The sequence below is a fragment of the Carex rostrata genome, chromosome 33 (assembly GCF_964058835.1).
Source record: "Carex rostrata chromosome 33, lpCarRost1.2, whole genome shotgun sequence".
NCBI classification, from domain to species: domain Eukaryota; kingdom Viridiplantae; phylum Streptophyta; class Magnoliopsida; order Poales; family Cyperaceae; genus Carex; species Carex rostrata.
Window position 1 is genome coordinate 838,230 of NC_135950.1, and position 21,027 is coordinate 859,256.

General features: G+C 34.6%; 2 protein-coding genes and 1 pseudogene across 3 annotated transcripts in view; 1 reads left to right on the top strand and 2 right to left on the bottom strand.

Annotated features, from left to right (window-relative positions):
- The first annotated feature begins 1,654 nt into the window (after window positions 1-1,654).
- Window positions 1,655-2,544, top strand: LOC144548491 (PRA1 family protein B2 pseudogene; annotated as a pseudogene). Its single transcript, XR_013509369.1, has one exon. The product of XR_013509369.1 is annotated as a PRA1 family protein B2 pseudogene (transcript).
- Window positions 2,545-18,109: 15,565 nt separating this feature from the next.
- Window positions 18,110-18,943, bottom strand: LOC144548321 (disease resistance RPP13-like protein 4). Its single transcript, XM_078296994.1, has one exon. It carries the CDS (start codon window positions 18,941-18,943, stop codon window positions 18,110-18,112), a length of 834 nt encoding a protein of 277 aa, XP_078153120.1.
- A 1,241-nt stretch (window positions 18,944-20,184) lies between these two features.
- Window positions 20,185-21,027, bottom strand: part of LOC144548268 (zinc finger protein BRUTUS-like) — a 71,999-nt gene continuing 71,156 nt past the window's right edge. Inside the window, exon 15 of the mRNA XM_078296954.1 lies at window positions 20,185-20,252. The gene's annotated coding sequence lies outside the window, so the exon portion shown is untranslated. The remainder of the gene's footprint in view (window positions 20,253-21,027) is intronic.

The following is a 21,027-nucleotide window of genomic DNA, read 5'->3' on the forward strand; positions in this document are numbered from 1 at the left end:
CGTTGTCCCCGACAAAATCTCTCCAAAACAGTAGGCGTGCAATAGTGTCTTTCAATTGAAGTGCAACCGAGTTGTATCGGATCATTTGAACCAGTACTTCCCCATGAACCCCTTTTCCATCAATTCACGCACCTTTGGTCTCAGGGTCTTATCCACATCGTATCCCAAAAGAACTGGTCGGAGTGAAACAACAGATTTGATCTGAGTATGTAATAAGCCAATATCAATTAGGAACTTTACCATTGCTTCAGGCCATGATTCCAATCTGAATTCATCCATGAAAGTATCTATCATCAATAACAGTTCATTTTCTCTGTTTGCTGAACTTTTTATGAATCTGAATTCATCCATGGAAGTATCTACTATCAATCAGAAATTCTGAATTCATCCATGTAACTGACAAAATAATCCGTGATTCATGAACTGAACATAGATCCATTGGAATTTCTACAATTTCTAAACAGGTTCGATAAATTACCAAGTTGAGAAGTCATTGTATGTTGTTTCATAGCTCATCTAGAAGAGTTTTGCACCCTTGTTTCCCAGCCCACCTATAAGAGCACTGGTACAGTTTTCACCTTTGTTTCACAGCCCATCTATAAGAGCATTTGATACATTATTTGAGTATTTCATAATAAGAAAACCAGCTATTGATTTCTGATGAATCATGACCACTAAACAAAGAATGAAGGTGCCAGATAAGTACAAAAGTTGAGAACTTGCCCCTTTCAAGTATTTAGATATGAGGAGGGTTCAAATGTCTCTATTTTTTATGTTTCTATTATGTCTTAATTTTTAAAAACTTTAATAACTCAAAATTTAAATCTTAAAATTCAAAATAAAACGTTGGATTATGAACTATATCATTTTATCTATGCACGTGTAAAATGTTATGGCATTTTAACTTTGTTTTGGTTGTCATCTTGAACTTGTAAAAATGTATACTAATGTGGATAATTTCTAGACGTTGATTTTTCAACTTATTGATTCATATAAAAATAAAATCAAAATGTAATAATTTTTTATGGACACAGAAAGAAAATAACATAGATCATCTAACCATTTTATTTTGACGTTTAAGTTTTGAACTTTGAGTTATTTGAGTTTTTTTAAAATAGAAGTACGACGGAGGTACAAAAAATGAAAACATTTGAATCCTCCTCTTCAGAGATAAGTATTTAAATATACCTACTCTTATCTCAATGCTTGTTATAGAGTATGTATATTTTAATGAGGAGGGTTCAAATGCCTTCATTTTTGGTGTCTTTATTTTTAAAACGTTAATAACTCAAAATTTAAATCATAAACTTCCAAATAAAACCATTACATGTGATCTATGCTATTTTATCTATGTGCTCAAATTTTTTTTATCACATTTCGGCTTTCTTTTTATGTGAATCAATAAGTTGAAAAATTAACGTCTATAAATTATCTACATTAGTACGTTTTTACAAGCTCTTAATGACAATCAAAATCAAGTTGAAATGTCATAATTTTTTACACGTGCATAGATAAAATAATATAGATCATATTCAATAATTTTATTTTAATTTTTAAATTTTAAATTATTAAAGTTTAAAAAACGAAGACACAAAAATGGAGTCATTTGACCTCTATTTTAATACTTATTTCTGAATATTAGTAAGCTAGAATTAAGAAGTATCTGCCAGGAACTCTCCTCTCTCTCTCTAGATCTGAGATTCTCAACCTCTCCTTCTCTCTAGCCATGGCGACAGCCGCAACGCAAGTTCCACAAGCTCTCCCTATTACCAACCTGACTGTCTCCACCACCGACTCCTCCGCTCCGGTTAACACTCCCGAGATCCGAAGCTTCATCACGCGCCTCACTGATGCTCTCCGCCGCTCAACCTCAGATCTACGACCATGGCCGGAGATGATCGATCGCTCTGCCATCGCCCGTCCTGCGTCCCTCTCCGAGGCCACCTCTCGCCTCCGCAAGAACCTCCCCTACTTCCGCGTGAATTACACTGCCATTGTTGGTCTTTCTCTAGCTCTCTCCCTTGTCACTCACCCGGTCTCTCTCTTCCTGCTCCTCTCTCTCCTCGCAGCCTGGTCGTTTCTCTACCTCTTCCGCCCCTCAGATCCACCTCTAACCATCCTTGGTCGCACTTTCTCTGACAGAGAAACCCTAGGAGGTTTGGTTCTCATTTCTATAATTGTGATCTTCATGACTTCGGTCGGATCTCTCATAATCTCAGCAATTACTGTCGGAGCTGTGCTTGTGTGTATCCATGGGGCTCTTCGGGTGCCAGAAGATTTGTTCTTGGATGAACCTGATCAGCAAGGAGGGGCTGCAGCTGGGTTGCTTTCGTTCCTCGGTGGGGCAGCCTCGTCAGTAGCATCGGCTGCACCTGTTATGGCTTCCCGCGTCTGATTTGGTTATCTCAATTGAAGGTTAATGTTTGATTTTTGTTGTGGTTTATTAATACAGTGGTAGCATTATAGGATTGGTCTATGATCGACCTCTTGAGTACTCTGAGATCTTGTAATACAATATTGTGATTTATATATACCTTTATTGAATTTCTGTTTTTATGTTCAGTTTGTTGGGTTTGTGCAACCTGATCTAGAATTTTGGTGAATCTGTGCTGGAGAATCTGTTGCATTGTAGATTTAACCAAAGATAAATTACTTGATGATTAGATTATCTTAGTTTGAAAGGATAGAATTCTCAAACTTAGTATCTCCTGTTATTGTTTTGTTGCTGATGTGAAGATTGCTTTGAAATTATTATCATCTTTAAAAAAAAAATTAAGGCACAAGATGGAGGCTAAAGCACTGGCGTATAGAAGCTACAAAGAGATGGAATTATGGCTGAAGCATATTTAATTTTGTTTGTTTGTGGGATTGTTTTTGTTTTGTTGTGCTAGGCTTAGGCTTGTAAGAAGATGTGTAAAGCACTCCACTTTTCATTTTAATCAATATACATGTCAGCTCCTCCCAGGTTCTCAAAATAAAGAATTAAGAAGTATGGAAAGGGTAGGGACAGTTTAGTCAAGTTTTGATTAATTGAAACCTTTTACGCCTGTGAAAAACCTTCTCTTTCAAGGTTGATGTTGATGTTCATTTGATACTTACCAGTAATCTATTACTTTTAATTTTGATTGTATTTGATTGTTTTTGGTAATACTCCATGACTATGGTTCATCCAATAAGCTACAAGTAAATAAATTCAAGTAGTGCTAATCTGTGCAGTGTAAGCTCTCTCTATCTCTTTCTTTCTTCTTCTTACTTTTTTTTTATTCTTTATTTTTTGAGATAAATAGAAAATCACTACTTTTGAATGGTCTAGAATTTTAAAGTGATTTTCTGCCTATCTACAAAAATTGTAATTTTTTTTTTAAATTTGATGTACAGGTACATTTTTATATGGAGATCATGTTGAACGGCTCAGATTGATTATTTAGACATTCAAAACGGAGATATAAATTCATAGTACGGACCAAACTGCGCTACGCATAGTACCAAAGCCTCACTCATTAATAATTGGATAAATTGCATTATTTGAGGCTTTGAGCCTAAAATCTGATAATAAGCGACAGAGATGAGAATACAACACAAAAGTAAATTAGAAATAATAACTCATCATCCTCATAAAAAGCGTCCTATCAATTATTATGTAATTAATGTTTTAACATATAATTACCTATTCTCACATAATTCACCTTCTTTGTCTATGACTTCTCAGGTACTGTCTTGGTGGATGCGGGTACAAAAATCCAGAGAAGTATGAAATTGTCATCACCCCAGAAAATCCAAGAAAAAACCCAAAAACCACAATCCATTTGAACCAATGATCTTCACTATTCTCTTCCCCTTCTGCATCTAAATCTCCATAACTCACCTCTGGCGGGTTGTCGGATTCACACCGAACCCAGATCTGAATCCCACACAACCCGCTATTGTTTGTGTAGGATGCTATATCCATCATGGATGACATCTTGCCTTTGTCTGGAATCCGACCCGTTAACCTGCTAGAACTCAGATCCAGTGTTGTTAACTCGTTCAAACCCTCAAAGGAAGGAGGTATAGACCCATTAAGCCTATTATGCGACAAATCCAAACTTTCTAGTTTACCTAAATACCCAAAATTAGCTGGTATCCTTCCTTGTATCATGTTATATAACATGTTAAGAGATTTCAGGTCTTTGAGGTCACCCAGTTCAATTGGTATTATACCCGAAAACCCGTTTCTTGACAGATCCAAATTTGCATAGGTACTGACACACTGATACCCTAGGCCCCGCAATGCCCCTTTCCAATAAATGGTAATATCAGATAAATCAATTGAGAATGTGAATATGTCAGATATTGAGAAATCTGTGATGGGTATAGACCCGCTCAAATCTGTGTCTACCATTCCTTCAAGGTGACCCATTTGAATCGGTATAGACCTGCTCAAATTGTTTCCTGATAAATCTAACACATGTAACTTTGAAAGATTTGATATGGTATGAGGAACTGGACCCTCCAGTTTGTTGTTTCTCAGGTTTAGTACAGAAATTGTCGAGATTTGATTGATCCAAAATGACATTTCTCCAGTGATATAATTGTCATGTAAATCAAGGTTTTCAATGAATTGCATGGTGTTGAGTTTACCCGGTAACGGACCGGTGAATTTATTACCTGATAATGCAAGACTTCTTATTTGCGGGTCAAAACTCATTGGCACCTCCCTGTAAAAACCGTTCTCTGACAAGTCAACATATGCAAGATATGTATCAGGCCCGAATTGCAGGAAGGAATCACCTGAAAATTGGTTTTCTGACAGGTCAAGAACTAAGAGACGGTATATGTTGGTAATGGATGCTGGTATGGAACCCGTTAGGTTGTTACTACTCAATAAGAGGATCATGATAGTAGAAGCATTGCCTATGCCTTCTGGTAGATGGCCACTGAGACTGTTTCTAGAAAGAGATTTGAGGGTATTGACCCGGTAAGGTTGTTATCGGATATTATAAAACTCCCGATTTGCGGCCCGGTAAACCATGGTGGTATGGACCTGGTTAGCTGGTTTTCACTTAGGTCAAGAAAGTCGAGTTCTTTTTGATTTGATAATCAAGTGGGTATGGACCCGGTAAGCCCACATGCTCTTAGAGAGAGGAGAGAGAGAAAAAACTTCTAGGGTAAATTTCTAAACTGTTGTCCAGTACTAGTTTGTTTCTACCAAGATTGAGTCTTTTTAACATCTTAAGATCAAAAAGAAAAGAGGGTATAAACCCAGTGAAGAGATTACTGTTTACTTCAAGCCATTCTAAATATTTCATTTTAGAAATTGAAATGGGAATCTCTCCTGATAGTTGGTTCATTTTAAGAGAGAGAAAGGAGAGGTTGAAAAGAGCTTCTATCTGGTCTGGAATGGTAGAAGAGAGAATTATTACCCAGGTCTAACTTTTGTAACCGTTCTAACCGTAATATTTGTTCCGGTATTTCTCCTGAAAATTGGTTTTGACTTAAAGAGAGAACCTTTAATTCGATTAAATTACCAATTTCAGAAGGGATTTGACCAGAAAGAAAATTCTCGTTTAAGGAAAGAACTTGTAACTTGGAAAGATTTGCAACTGCACTTGCTAAAACCCCAGTGAGTGAGTTTGCTCCCAAGTTGAGATGCCTGAGATGTCTCAATTTGAAAATTGTTAAAGGAATGGTGCCGTTGAGCAAATTTGTACTCAAATCCAGGTACCTGAGATTCATCAAATTTTCAAAACCTTTGGAGGGAATCTCTCCTTCTAAGGAATTCTGTGAAATATCAAGAAAAGTGAGGGTCTTTATTGCAAAAAGTGACGCTACGGCTGAGGATGGTGCTGTGTAGGTAAGTGGAACTACACCAGAGAGACTGAGTTTGGTAACTGGTTTTGTAGGCAATTCCGGGTTTCATGTAACTCCTTCCCAGTTGCAACAGTTGCCTGTATTCCATGAAACAAATGCGAAGAAAGGTGCTGAATTGTTGGCATTTTTATGGGTTTCCAAAGATTTGAACTGGAGGAGAGATTGCTTGTGGGTGGAGGAGCAAGATAGACAGTGATGGAGGAGAGAGAGTAGAGAGAGAAAGACTATGAGAAGAGGATATGTCATTTGTTTGTTCTGGTGCTTTGACAATGGTGCAGTTGAGAGGTGTAGTAGTATTATATTTTGAAACAAAGGTGATGCAATGGATGCCATTATTTATCGTTGGGTTATGAATTTAAATTATATTATATATTTATATTAAGTCAAGGTTTAGCATAGTTGACAAAAATGCACTTGGAGTATGCAATTGCTTCTACTACAATTTGACTGTAGAGTTTGCCTTTTGACTATGACTAGTTGACATGAGTGCAGATTCTCTGTTGCAATCATGGTGTAGTGGTTTTAGTGGGGACGATAGTGACAAATGTATAGTTTGGGTACAGTTCGGTAGAGTAAAAAATTTATAACTCGGTTATAATTTGAGAATGATTCATTACAATAAAGAATTAAACAAAAAAGGAAAAGAAAGAAAATTCTAAAAGAAACAAAAAAATTTGGCCTTTTTTTATGTTTTTCTTGGAAATAATTCGTGATTCGCCTTTTATCTGCGAATAAAATGTAATTTCACAGAATGTGTTTGTGTTACGTTTGCTATTTTTTTTTCAATTCAGGATTATGAAATTTTTTTGAGTTAGGCTGGGGTGCTATGGATAGCATAGAGGCCTCTATGCTACGGCTCAATATTCGAGTTTTCAAAATTCAAATGGTCGATCCGAACCGTTCATCTTATTCTCCATATTAATATCTGCTTGGAGACCAAATTTTATATTTTTCTGAATTTTTTTACTATTTATTAAGTATTTTACAAAATTGTTGATCCAACGGTGGCTGCACAAAACAGTAAAACCGTTGGATTAGCGATTTTCAAAGTGGCTTAATAAATAGTAAAAAAATTCAGAAAATTATAAAATTTGGTCTCCAAGCAGATATTAATATGGAGAATAAGATGAAAGGTTCGGATCGACCGTTTGGATTTTGAAAACTTGAATATTGAGCCGTAGCACGGGAGGCCACTATGCTATCCATAGCACCCCAGCCTAACTCAATTTTTTTTATAATTTTTTGACCCACGCTCTTCTCTCGAGTTCCTTTGAGATTGGAGATGGCCAGTGTCTCTCTTAAATGGAATGCCATCAAGCGTTTACACTTTGGATGTGTAAATTTGAGGCAACCTACACAAATATTATATAATGAGTGAGACTATGATACTATTTATAGTGTATTTTGATATGTACATTAGATTAATATCTCTATTTACAAAGTTCAAATAACCGGTCTAAATTATTTAATGTAACCAACATATGAAATTTTACTTGTAAATCAAATTTTATCTTTTTTTAGTATTCTTCTACATTATTTATAGATAGAAAATCACTTAATTTATAAGATTCTAGACTATTGGAAAGCAGTAGGTTCCTATCAATCTCAGAAATAGTAAAAAAATAATATAAAAAAATTTAAAATTTAGTTTGTTAGTACATTTTCATATGGATATCATGTTGAAAGGTTCAGATTGACAATTTGAAATTTAAAAACGAAGATATTAATTCAAAGTACGAACCAATATGCTATGCATATATAGTGCAATATAGGCTCACTCTTATCTAAAACTAAATATCATTTCTGATTCTCATCTTCTCGTTTTTCTCTCTTTTCATGCATAATTATATACTATTACTCAAACCTATTTTACCGTATTGTTTATTCTTATTATAAGTGAAAGGAAATTGAAATGAAGAGGATCCAATTTAAATTAATATGTTGAGTCGAAGAAATTGAAATGGCAAATGGGTTTTTCTCTTATATTAATACAGTCTATAGCTTAGAAGTTCAATTTTGGGTCATATTTGTAAAAGCAAAAACTCAGAACTTCTTTGATGAAAATTAGATAATACTGGTAATCTGATTCATCGTCCAAATTATGATTTCACATGAATTTAAAAATAAGCTTTGGTTTGTCTTTTTATAAGAACAACATGTGCATTGTAAAGGCATCTCTCATGTTCAATTTTGTACCAAATTCTTGCCAAAATTATAAAACAAAACAAATGTCCAGAACAAACCCAAAAACAAGAAAGTAAAAAATAACAAATCAAAGTATATAGACAAAAAGAGAAATAAGTTTAATAATCAATATTCTACTAATGTTATAATATTTCAACACAATAATTCACCAGCTGGCATTCTAATAAAAATAACTAATATATGCTTCGCTCTTTACAAGCACAAAACTAAACATCGTTATGGATGGGATTCATTGCTTAGCTAAAAAGGATCATTGCTGTATTGCCAAATTTTGGATAGCTCATAATTTTTAAATCATGTGATTTTCTACTTATTCTAAAAAAATAGTAAAAAAATGTTTCTAAAAAATGAAAATTTTAACCTCCAAGTACATTTTCTTATGAAGATTATATTGAACAATTTGAATCAATTGTTTGAATTTTAAAAATGAAAATATAGATCCATAATACGAATCCATGTACGCTTTGAAAAGTACTATAGCCTCACTTGAAGTTATTATTGAATGTGCAGTGGGTACTTTGTGTGACTTGGATGGATACTAAATTTTGAAGAGGGATAAAAACATATTCCTTTACCCGGATAGGCCCATGGGCTTGATCATCCAGCCCAAAATTCAAGACTCATTGGGCTTAATTCATTAAGTCAGCCCAATTGAGCCTTCAACTGAAGATTAGCTCAAGCCCAAGGAGAATTATTAGTTGATGAGGCCTAGATTTATAAACCAAACTTCAGATCATCATGTGACCAGGAATTATTCTATGACTTCTTTAATTAATCTGAAGTGCAGAAATAGAAAATTTAAATTGAAAAGCTAACAAATAATATGTATAAGATGTGACAGCTAAATTTGAACTCAGGTCTCGACAACCACAAAGTGTAATTCTAACAATCAAGCTACATACACACATTTAGCATTTATTAACAGTTGAGCCATATAAACACTTTTAAAACAAATCAATTAAATTTTAATATGCATCATTATAATTTTTAGAACTATTAGGTTAGTATTTGGCTTTTGGTAAAGCTTCTCAACGAGCCGAGCTTTGCAAAACTTAAACTTGGTTGTGCCAGAACAAATCGAGTCCGAGTTGAGCTTGATTTCAGACGAGCCAAGATGAGCCAGCTCGTTCGTACTGTGAGTCCCGAGTTTTTTAAAAATACCCAAATTTATTAATATTTTATTATAAATAACCAGAAGTTTGGCAAAATTATATTTTTGCCCAAACAGTATGGAAATTTTACGGTTTGAAATTTTTTTTTTTCAAACCGTAAGATTTCCTTACGGTTTGAATTTTATTTTATTTTTTATTTTTTTTAGCCCAACTTTGCACCTCTGGTTAACATATCAAAACACATTCAAAGATTATGAAAATTTACCGACATGCATTGTTGACTTCATAGAATAAGACTGTGAAGTTTCATACAAAATCTCAAAACAGATCGTGAGATATCGGCTCTCAAAAATTGCCTGAACTGTTGAAAGAGTGTTTATGAGCCCAACTTTGCACCTATGGTTAACATATCAAAACACCTTCAAAAATCATGAAAATTTATCGACATGCATTGTTGACTTCATAGAATAAGATTGTGAAGTTTCATACAAAATCTCAAAACAGATCGTGAAATATCGGCTCTCAAAAATTGCCCGAACTGCTGAAATATCGGCTCTCAAAAATCTCAAACTTCTGGTTATTTATAATAAAATATTAATAAATTTGGATATTTTTAAAAAACTCGGCTGTGAGTCTAGAGCGAGAGCTTAGGATTGAGTGTTTTCAATAGAAACCTCTTAACTGGGCCCCTAATAAAATTTGCTGTATTGCTAAATTTGTTGCTTAAAATTTGTCATGGATTCTGACAAGCCCGCACATCAAATTAAGCTTGTTACATATTTCTAATGAGTCCAATTGTTATTTTACTGAATAAATATCTTTATTCAATTCTGATCCTCCTGCGAATTTTTTTAACATAGTTGGAAATCATAACAACAAGGTTGGATGCTGATAAAATAACCTATTTTTCTGTAATGAAACAATATGACAGATTTTGAAATTGATAACACAATATTATACAAAAATCCGTTGTAGGAAGTAAACTAACACATGCCAATTGATCAAATTATGAAAATGATATTTACATGAACCACTTATTTGTAAAGTGATCTGGCTTCGTGAGATTCCATAGTAAAAAAAATACAAAAGCCAAAGAAATGAAGAAAAATTAGCTCAGATAGCTACACAATTGATTTGATTATTTAATTAGTTATATACATCCAATAAGGAATTAATGAATAAAAAATCAAGCAAATAAAACATCAACCAAAAAACACTCATAAATTTTCACTTTGATCTTTCTTCTTCATTTGTCAATTCTTCACTTTCTCTCTCGGTACCACGCCGGCTTGATGGTGTTCTCGGAGACTTGAAGCTTAATTGTCGTGCATACGCAACTACGGCTTTCGCCCACCGTTGGATCTCTCGTTTGAGTTTATCAGCATCCATCTCCTTTAACGGCCCCTTCCCCAATTTGATATCTAATCCCGTAAAGCATCGGTCAAACCGGGCCGGCTTTTCTGGCGCTGCATCAACTGTCAAATTGACAGCATTCTCATGATCAACACCTCTTTCTGTCATACCAACTGCCATGATAATAGAATAAGGATCTAAGATCTATTAACTTTTGTTCCTCTCGACTGTATTTATGCTTTGTTTAATGTGAAAGGAAGCAAATAATATATATATATATATATAAGAGACTTAAGAGAGAAGGGTAATATTGACAAGAGATCCCGCGGGTTTGATTAATTGAAAAGCTTTATTTGCGTAAACTAGTTCTGGGAGTTACTTACTTCTCACAACGTGGCCAACTGTTGCAGTGATAGATGGTCTTTGTAGACCGTGTCTAGGAGAGAACTGATGGATGAAAGAGAAAGTCCGCACGACTGGATAACAGAAGTTGCTTGGGAAAAGTAACAACCGGAAGCAGAAGCACTGGTCTGGTTTGGCCCGTTTGGAGGTCTCTCTGTTCTCTCTCTGGCAGGTGGGCCCAAGTGCATATTTTGCTTCTGGAGTCTTTTACTAGTAGCATTAGCACGGAGCTTTCTTCCTTCTCAAGTAAATAATTACCGCGGACTCTTTAAGAAAAGTTTGACTTCTCTAATAAAAGTTCTTGTTTTTAATGTGATGCACATGTTTTTTTTGAGAAGGCATGTTTAATTACTACCCGCTTCGTTAGAAACATAAAAAACTATTACTGTTCCTGATCCTACAATTAAAAAAAAAAAAGCACAAAAGCTGTAAGATATATAATATCACAAGGAATATTATGGTCTCAGCTTTTTAATATCGCATCCTAGACAGAATATGCAAACTTTAATCTGTCTCACGCGTGGTTTATTAGTCAATACCAGGTTCAGTTGTTACCTGTCCTAGTCTCAGCCTGTGCATTGCATCTTTGACCCATTCCAAAGACGAGAACAAAACCTACTTTAATTACCTAATTGCTTTGTGTCAATGATCACCTCGAGGCATAACAGCACAAATAACTATCAGCACAAGTTATAACGTAACAGCACAAAAAGGTTTGTTTTTAAAACTATCATAAAAGTCAGTTCATTCTTCTTCCATATATGGGAAACAGCTGGAGGCTTTCTGGATTCCACGCAGAAGGAATAATCGGCTGTTTCGGACCGGAATCGGACTGTACCGAAATGATCTGATTTCAGTCAAATTTCGGACGAAACGGTTCAATTCCGGTCAAATTTCGAGCGAATCCGTCTGATTCCAGTTAAATTTCAAAAAGGATCAGATTATTAAAATATTCAAATTAAAGATATTGACATGAATCGACCAGAGCCGCCCAGGAAATAAAGTCAAACCAGATAGCCACTATATTAGACACTTCTTTGTTTTATTGGAACACATCTTGACTTTATATTAGACACTATATTAGACACTTCTTTTTTATTGGCAACACTGAGAACTCCAGTCATGGTGCCGCCTGCTCTACCAGCAGCATATGTTAACGAACCCAACCAACAAAAAAAAAAAAAATGAGCTTGTTAGTGACTAAGTCTCCTCTATTCTTGGGTGTGCCCTGACTGCGACTACTTCCCTTCCACCTACTAGTTTTTCCTAATCCTGTGCCACTGTACTGGTTAGCTTTGACGATTCATTAGAAAAAATAACCTCTGTGTGGTTTAAGCGGTTATTGAAACAAAATACGAGGACACTGGTCTGAATCATCCCGGTCGACTAGATGGTACATTAATTATTTACGATTGTGCTACATTTCAAAATTTCTCAGAAATGATGCATATTCAATTAGTTCATACAATACCTTGGACCAAATAACGGGCTAACTTTAATAAACACGTGTTGAGCGCAGAAATTATATATACGAGCCGTCCCCATTAGTCTAACTCAATTAAAAGAATTTTTTTCAAATATATATATATGGTTCTGAAGTTCGGAATCAGAATCGGGATTGACTGTGGATCGGTAACTCGGATTTTTTTGGCAGAAACTTGTTTTGTAGGCAAAAAGTAGGAAAAATTGATAAAAAAAAATTCGTAAAATAACTATGTTAAGAAAAAATATTACACTCAAAATATCTACAATTATATAATGTAATACAAGCGTTACAAAAAAACACACTTTTTTAAACATAGTTGATATCTCCATATTATATCTAAATTACAGCCCTGATTTACACTAAAACCTGTGTTTTAAAGCCTATAAAAGTGGACTTTGTATTTGTATTTCGATGAAATGTGGTACTGCTATGCTTTGTTTGGTATTTTGCAGGAGAAATGACGAAAAACTGGATCTGACTACTTTTCATACGGCCCGTATGACATTCCCTACGGGCCGTACAAGATCTGCCCAACCACACAGAAGATTCCACAACAGAGGCACAAAGTCTCCAAGACAAAGCACAGGCATACGGCTCGTACGGGGTCCCCTACGGGTCGTAGGACGCTAATTCGAAAAATCCAGCTAGAATCTGAAATGAGCATAATTTAAGGAGGCCGAAAAGGAAGCCTCTGGGGGCGCGATCTGGGGCATTAAATGAGATATTTCCACACCAAAAAAAAGGGGATTCACCACTGGAACTTGGACAACTTTTCTTGGAGCAAAAGACAAGAGGAGGAGAAAAGGAAGAGAAGTGAAAAACGAGAGTTTGCAATGGATCTTCAGATTTTCCACTGTTTTGTCATGAACTCTTTCATTTCTTGTTATTTGTGTTATCTTGTGAACATGAGTAGCTAAGTTACTTTGTTTCTAGGGTTAAGATGTAGTTTCTAGTTTGGTTTTGTTTGCATGCTACTTGGATTTTGTGTTGAATGCTTTGTTTTTATCTTGTTGAGTAGTATTTTGATTGCTTTATTTGTGCTTGCTTGAATTGATTAGTCATCCTGTTAGATGAATGCGCACATCTAAGTGTTAGGAGCCAAGTCTATGACATTTAATCCAACCGAATAAAGTATATGAAGTAGGGTGAAACCAAGGAGTACCCGAAAGGTGAAACTTTCCTTGAGGCGAAAGTCCTTGGATACTTTTAGTAAACCAACAAGTAACTTGGATAAATTAGGCCAAAATGCGAAAGTTGAGGTTTAACGCATCTAAGAGGAAAGTATTTGAGTCCGGTAATCGGGTACTAGGCCAAAATACGAAAGTTGAGGTTAGGTATCTAGATCTGGTCGATAGAAACCCTAAACATTAGCATCAACACAGAAAACAGTAGCTGCAGCATCAACTCGGGGTCCCCTACGGGCCGTACGGGAATCCGTACGGGCCGTATGCCTCGGGGCTGAACAAAAATGAAATCTGAACTCTGGAAACGCCTTTTTATCAATTGAAAGCAACTTTAATTCTCTTTATTGTTTTTTTAAACTTGTCATAAATCATTAGAATTGTTAGAACCGAACCAAACTAATTTCTCTCACTTCTAGAATCTCAAGTAATTTTAAGACGAGTCCGGTCATTTTCTTCCGTCCCTGTGGATCGATACCTGAGCATACTCATCGATAGGATAGTACAATTGCTATCTGATTTGACAGAGTATAATAAAGGTTTAAAAGGTATAGCTTGCTATACCAAAACTTTGTAAGCATATATTCTGTGCGAACAATAGTTACGTGTATTTAGTTATGTATTATGTAATATTTTATTGTTTATGCATTTTGTTTTGTTTGTGGAGTCAGTTCATAGTTATAAATAGATACAATGAATTATTTATCAGAGAAAAGCTCCATCAGTTTCTTTCCTTTCAGTCGCTTTTTTTTTTGCAATGCACTTATCAACCATCAGAATTTGGAACGTATAGTAATTCGTTGGTGGTTTTTTGTTTTACTCATTATCTTGGATATTATTCTCATTTTATTGAGTAAGCATTTAAAAATTATTGAAAAAATTATTGACTCGGCCAGACTCAGCTAGACTCGGACAGACTCGGCCAGACTTGGGTTGACTCGGCCTGAAAATTGGATGACTCGGCCGAGTCAAACACTGTTCAATCAAGTTTTGCATGAAAAAAATCACATGGGCGTGAGACTCGGGTGAAACTCAGACCGGACACGGCCGAGTTGACTCGAAATTGGCCGAGTTTCCTAACCATGTATATATATATATATATATATATATATATATAAAGCGACTATTTTACTTCACGCTCATATTTTGCGATTTTAAAGTTTAAAACGTTGATCCGAACCGTTCATCTTGTTCTCCATATTGAAATGTGCTTGGAGACCAAATTTTACATTTTTTGGAATTTTTTTACTCTTTATTAAGCAATTTTGAAAGTCGCTGATCTGATGGTCCAGAAAATTTTACTGTTTTTTACTATTTACAGCAAAGCAATAATTTTCAAAAATGATTAATAAATAGTAAAAAAATTCCAAAAAATATAAAATTTGGTCTCCAAGCACATTTCAATATGGATTAAACATTTAATGGTTCGGATCGGTCGTTTGGACTTTCAAAATAAAAATACGGCGTGAAGTAGAAACGTGTTTTACTTCGCAACTCACCGTAGCACATCTCATATATATATATATATATAGAGTACGGCTAACGCGCTTCCACTAGTATATCAACAATATGCTTCCGGCCTCTAAAATCTATCAAATCGGGTTCAAATGAAAAATCCGAACCGTTCAAACCAATCTTCTTAATGAGAGCTTCATTTCCATATTAAAAAAAAAATTAAGTTTCGAATTTATTTACTATCAAGTCAAGTGGTCAAAAAATGAGCAAAATAGTGCATTAAAATACACACAAAATCCTTCATATTTTGACCGCTTGACTTGATAGTAAATAAATTTGAAACATAAAATTTTTTATATGGAAACGAAGCTCTTGTTAAGGACATTGGTTTGAACGGTTTAGATTTGTCATTTGAAGCCGATTCGATAGATTTTGAAGGTCGGAAGCATATTGTCGATATACTAGTGGAAGCGCGTTAGCCGTACTCTATATATATATATATATGAGATGGGCTACGGTGAGTTGCGAAGTAAAACGCGTTTCTACTTGACGCCGTATTTTTATTTTGAAAGTCCAAACGACCGATCCGAACCATTAAATGTTTAATCCATATTGAAATGTGCTTGGAGACCAAATTTTATATTTTTTGGAATTTTTTTACTATTTATTAAGCATTTTTTAAAATTGCTGTTTTGCTGTGAATAGTAAAAACAGTAAAATTTTCTGGACCATCAGATCAGCGACTTTCAAAATTGCTTAATAAATAGTAAAAAAATTCCAAAAAATGTAAAATTTGGTCTCCAAGCACATTTCAATATGGAGAACAAGATGAACGGTTCGGATCAACGTTTTAAACTTTAAAATCGCAAAATATGAGCGTGAAGTAAAATAGTCGCTTTACTTCGCAATTCACCGTAGCCCATCTCATATATATATATATATATACATGGTTAGGAAACTCGGCCGATTTCGAGTCAACTCGGCCGTGTCCGGTCCGAGTTTCACCTGAGTCTCACGCCCATGTGATTTTTTTAGAAGCGACTTATCGGCTGTCTGTGAGCGTGCCTTGACGTTTTCTAGAAACTCTTGAGCGTTATCCGTGTTCGGAAGAGCAACCTTAATGTTTCCATCAACCATCATTCGCAAAAACATAAGGCATAACCTGTTCGAACGTTCCTAGTCTGCCATAAAGGCCTTATCTTCCTCGCTGCTTTCATCAGTTATAGCATCGGGCTTATCGACTAATAATGTTATGTCCAAGTCATGTGCACCTAAGTGAAATTGGACTTGTTCATTCCATTCAGCAAAGTTAAGACCATTAAAGACCGTCACAGATGACGCATGTGATTGCATCGATACAGGTACATTAACTGTAATTTTTTAAAAGAAAAGAAGATAAGAAGATAAAATTAAAAACATAAAAAGATAAGAAGATCAAATTAAACATAAGAAGGAAAAAGATCATAAGAGAAGAGACATAATACAATAATTTATTATTTCAGATTTTGGAGCAATAACTTAATTAATATATCCTAATTATCCTTTGGGATTTATTAAGATATATTAAACATAATATTTTACTAGAAAATACTTTAATATGATAATTTTGTTGTTTCAATACATGTTGTTGCCTTTGGGTAACTAACAATTGAAGAATAACGTAAATTATCAACTTAAGTTGTGTAAATTATGAGAATGTAATCAACCTTTGGGCAATTCATAAAATCTCATAATCTACTAATTAATTAAACCATTAAATTTAGTATATGAGATATTTTAATATCATATAATCTTAATAAATGATCAATTAATTTTTAATCTACGGTTTATAGAAAATATCATACTTTGATTTCTTTAGGGTAAGGACACTTTGGTGTCTTTCAATACCGTCATAATTCAAAGTTACCGCAAATTTTAATCATAAATCATTAAAAAAAGAGAAAAAAAAATCACATATCCATAAATTGGGTGTACTTACACATAATGTAAGTAGACATATATCCAAAAAAAAAAAATTAGCTTACTTATCCAAAATAAAAATATTATTAATAATAATAATAATAAATTCATAAAATAAAGTAAATTAACGGGAGAATATGAATTCCAAAACCAAAAGCTCTGATACCACATGTAAGTAGACTTTACATGCTTAACTACTTATACACAATCATTATCATGAGTACAACTAATCATCTTTAAAGTTTCGATAGCGGAATTAAAAATCGTCAAAAGCAAATCAAAGATCTTAGAAATCAAAATCTCCACGTGTGAATCAATCAAATAGATTACATACCTTTGTCCATAGTAATCTTTAGAACAACACTTGAATTGTTCTTCGCAAACCGTCAGAAGAACTGCAAAGCGATTTAGAACAATACTTGAATTGTTCTTCGCAAACCATCAGAAGAACTGCAAAGCGATTTCTCTCTTCTTTCTCTTTCTAAGTAATGATAACTTGTTCTTTATGAATACAGATGAAGAGAGAATCAACCTTACTATTAGAATTTTCGTTACCTATGCCCGTCATCAAAGCAATCATTTATAGAGGAATGAAGATAGCACAGGACATTTGCATCCTTTAATTCTGCGACAAAGATAGATACACTGAATCTTGCGCACCCTTTAGCTTTGTCTGTATATTATGTGATAAAAGCGCACCTTTTAATTAGGCCATGTAATACAATAGCGCACCTGATGAAATGCACCCTTTAATCACACCTTTGTCATTATGTGGATAATAACAGACACCCTTTAGCTTTGGATAGGATGGCATCTGTAAGTTTTGCTAATAGCGCACCTTTTAATAATCAATCTGATATATTAATATGCACCATTTAAATCACGTCTATATGTGATAATCAATGCCTAATTAAATCACGCCACTTGATTAAGCCCATTAGTTTTGTTTGGGCCACATTATATTCTTACAGAGCTAGCACTAAAAAAAAAAAAGCTTATTTATGAAAATGAAACCCTCACAAATTGGGAAGCAGTAGTACTAGAATGGATGACCTCCTGAAAAGTTCGTGGCATGTTTTGATCAGGCTTTGATCAGGTTCAGGTCCTTAATTGGCGCTTTGATCAGGCTCATCCTTCTCTTTACTCCAACTACACCCACCCTTGGGAAAGTTCTCGAGTTTCAGGCATTCCACATATTCCACATACTTTAAATTCTGAAATCCGTGCCTGAGATTTTCCAAGTCGGTTGGATAATTCAAATATTTCAAGAACCTGAGTCGCAGTTTCTCCACTCCCCAGTTTTCTTCGCATGGAAGTTTAATAAGCTTCCCACCTCTAATATATAATCTCTTCAGGTTTTTCAACTTAGCAGGGTTCAGCATCTCTGAAGCTTCATCTTTTGGATAACATCTGATATCCAACTTTTCAAGATAATATGGGAAAGAACTAGCTGGTATCTCAGAATTGGACTTATTATCTCCCCATATTATGGTCAATACCAAAAGGGTATCAAGATTTCTTAAGCCACTGAATTCTTCGGTAACCAAATAACCTTTGACAATTCTTATAGTGATCTTCCTGAGCCTATTCAATTTAAAGAGATCACCAAGCCGGCATGGCTGATTTTTGTTTCCCACATTGCCAACTACGAAACCCTTTAACACCTCCAAGTTAGAGAGCTCACATATCCATTTTGGCATATGATCTAGTAGATTGCAACCCGAAATATCTAAAACCATCAGTTTATTGAACCAGCTTTCCTGGGGTAATAATCCCAATCCAAGTAATTTTTCTTTTAATGGGGACCTTGGCTTCTGTGTGGACCTTGGCTTTTCTGGTAATTTCATCAAATTATGACAAGACCTAAGGTCTAGTATCAGCAGGTTTTCTAGTTTTCCAACTGATCCATGAATCTCTTCTATCCCCGAAATGCCTTGCATGCTAATGTAGATTGTCTTTTCACCCAACTCATTTAAGAAATCGGTTTTGTCGATCTCAATGTGGTCGATTGTATTTTTAGACCCAGTTTCCTTGACGGGCTGTTGAAGCTGATCAAATTGTTTTTTTTTTTTCTTCTTAATTCATACTAATTTTTACGTAATTGTGTAACTAACTAGCAGAAATGTAAGAGAGAAACATGTATTTTAGTACTTCTGTTGAAATTCAATCTGAAATCTCGATTTGATAACTTCATTTCTTTTTTCTCAGTCCTTCCTCGTTCTTTTGCTGGACCAACAAAATTCCACTAAAATTTCCAGAAATTCATAAATATTGTAGAACCATTTAAGGTCTCTAAATGTAGATCATTGTAGTCACGGTCAAACAAGTAGTTCTCACTTTTTTTTCTAAAAAGTTGTTACTTGAGCTAAGAGATATTTGATGGAAAGAATCTCGCATTATTGGTACAACTGCAATGTTGTTTAACTTTGTTTTGGTGGATTGGATTCTTTGATTACTTTTGGAAAGAAATCAAATGCTTCTGATTGAAAAGCAAGCCCCATATGCTGATTGCAAGCTAGCTAAACGTGCATGGCTTCTTACAGCAGTTGATTTATGATGAGTCTAAAAATGTAATTAATGCTTGTATAATTTTTTTTTTTTAGCTAATGTATATGCATGCTTAGGCAAAAATGTTTCATACTGTAAAGAGTAATTTTTGACACCTGTAGTCTTTTGCTGATGAGGAAATTCCGCGGTAGATCTCCTCCACTCAGGCTGAAATTTGAAAGTCGAAAGTTTCTATGGTATGTTAAATTTTGTTCATATCTTTTTACACATTCTTGTTTTTTATATTTCAGGAGTAAAGAGAAGATCATTATCTATCAATTCTTCATATAAGCCTTTTAATCTTTTTCCTTCTGTACGTACACTATTAGTATTAATTCTTGACCATTGTTCCAGTAGTTATTCTTCATCATATGATTCCACCAGTTTGTTACGGTCAATTTTCTAAATTATTACTACAGTAATTAGTTCTTTACTCTTTAGTATGGACTCAAATAGTCAGTCAAAAGCTTTCTGGCGCTTTATATATATAGGATGAACCCATGGGTTAATTTGACTTGGGCTAGCAAAAAACTCCTGGCTGGTGGCTCACTGGAGATCAGTTAGGAAGTAATTATAACTTGTTCGATTCTGATTTAGCTCATTATTAGTGAGTTCAAACTTGATCCACATTGACTTGTTCGACCAATCAGTCCGCTATAAGAAAATATGAACAATGAAAGAAATAAAAAACAAGAAAAACTCCAGAAAACAGTTTAAAAGGTTGACTTCGGATCATATCAAGTCGGGTCCTGTTATCCTTCTTTAGCGGGTCAAGAACCGTTACCATTATCCTTTCAATAAATGACAGTACATATTATTAAGGGAATAAATTCTAAATCAGTAAATTCAGTACAGCGTTAGTGCATTACTATAGAGTATAGACTAGTAGTGGCCTAATAGCACATCAGAGGGTATTGTGTACCATGCCAATAGGTAATCAACATTAAGAAGTATTGCGTACCAACAAAAATTGCAATTATTTCAGTATTTTCATATGCAAGCAATTAATTTGGTACCGTTTTGCAAGAGTCTCATGACCTAAAACATCATGACAAAGACCTAGAACATCAACAAAAGAATATTATAAAATAGTTTCTAGTGTTTCAAATTTCAATGCAAGTACAAGTTAATGGATATCAACCGAAACAGGTCCAGAACCATGAATTGGATCCACCACCTCTTGGATTCCATCTGGTAGTTATTATTTCTTTTTCCTGACTCCAGTTTGTACGAGAGAGGCCCCTATACCTTATACCTCTTAGTAGACAAAAACATTTTGAATTCTTCAAACAAAGTTTGATACTTTCAAACACTAATATTTCAGCAAGTGAGCTATGGAATCCTGTTGGAGATGCATAATCCAGGTACACTTAGCAAAACTTGGAATTTTACCGATTGTACCTTCTTCTTTTTCACCTTTTCTGCTTCTTCCCATATTTTCCAATTGTAGTGGCAAGTCAGTAACGGCTAGAAATGC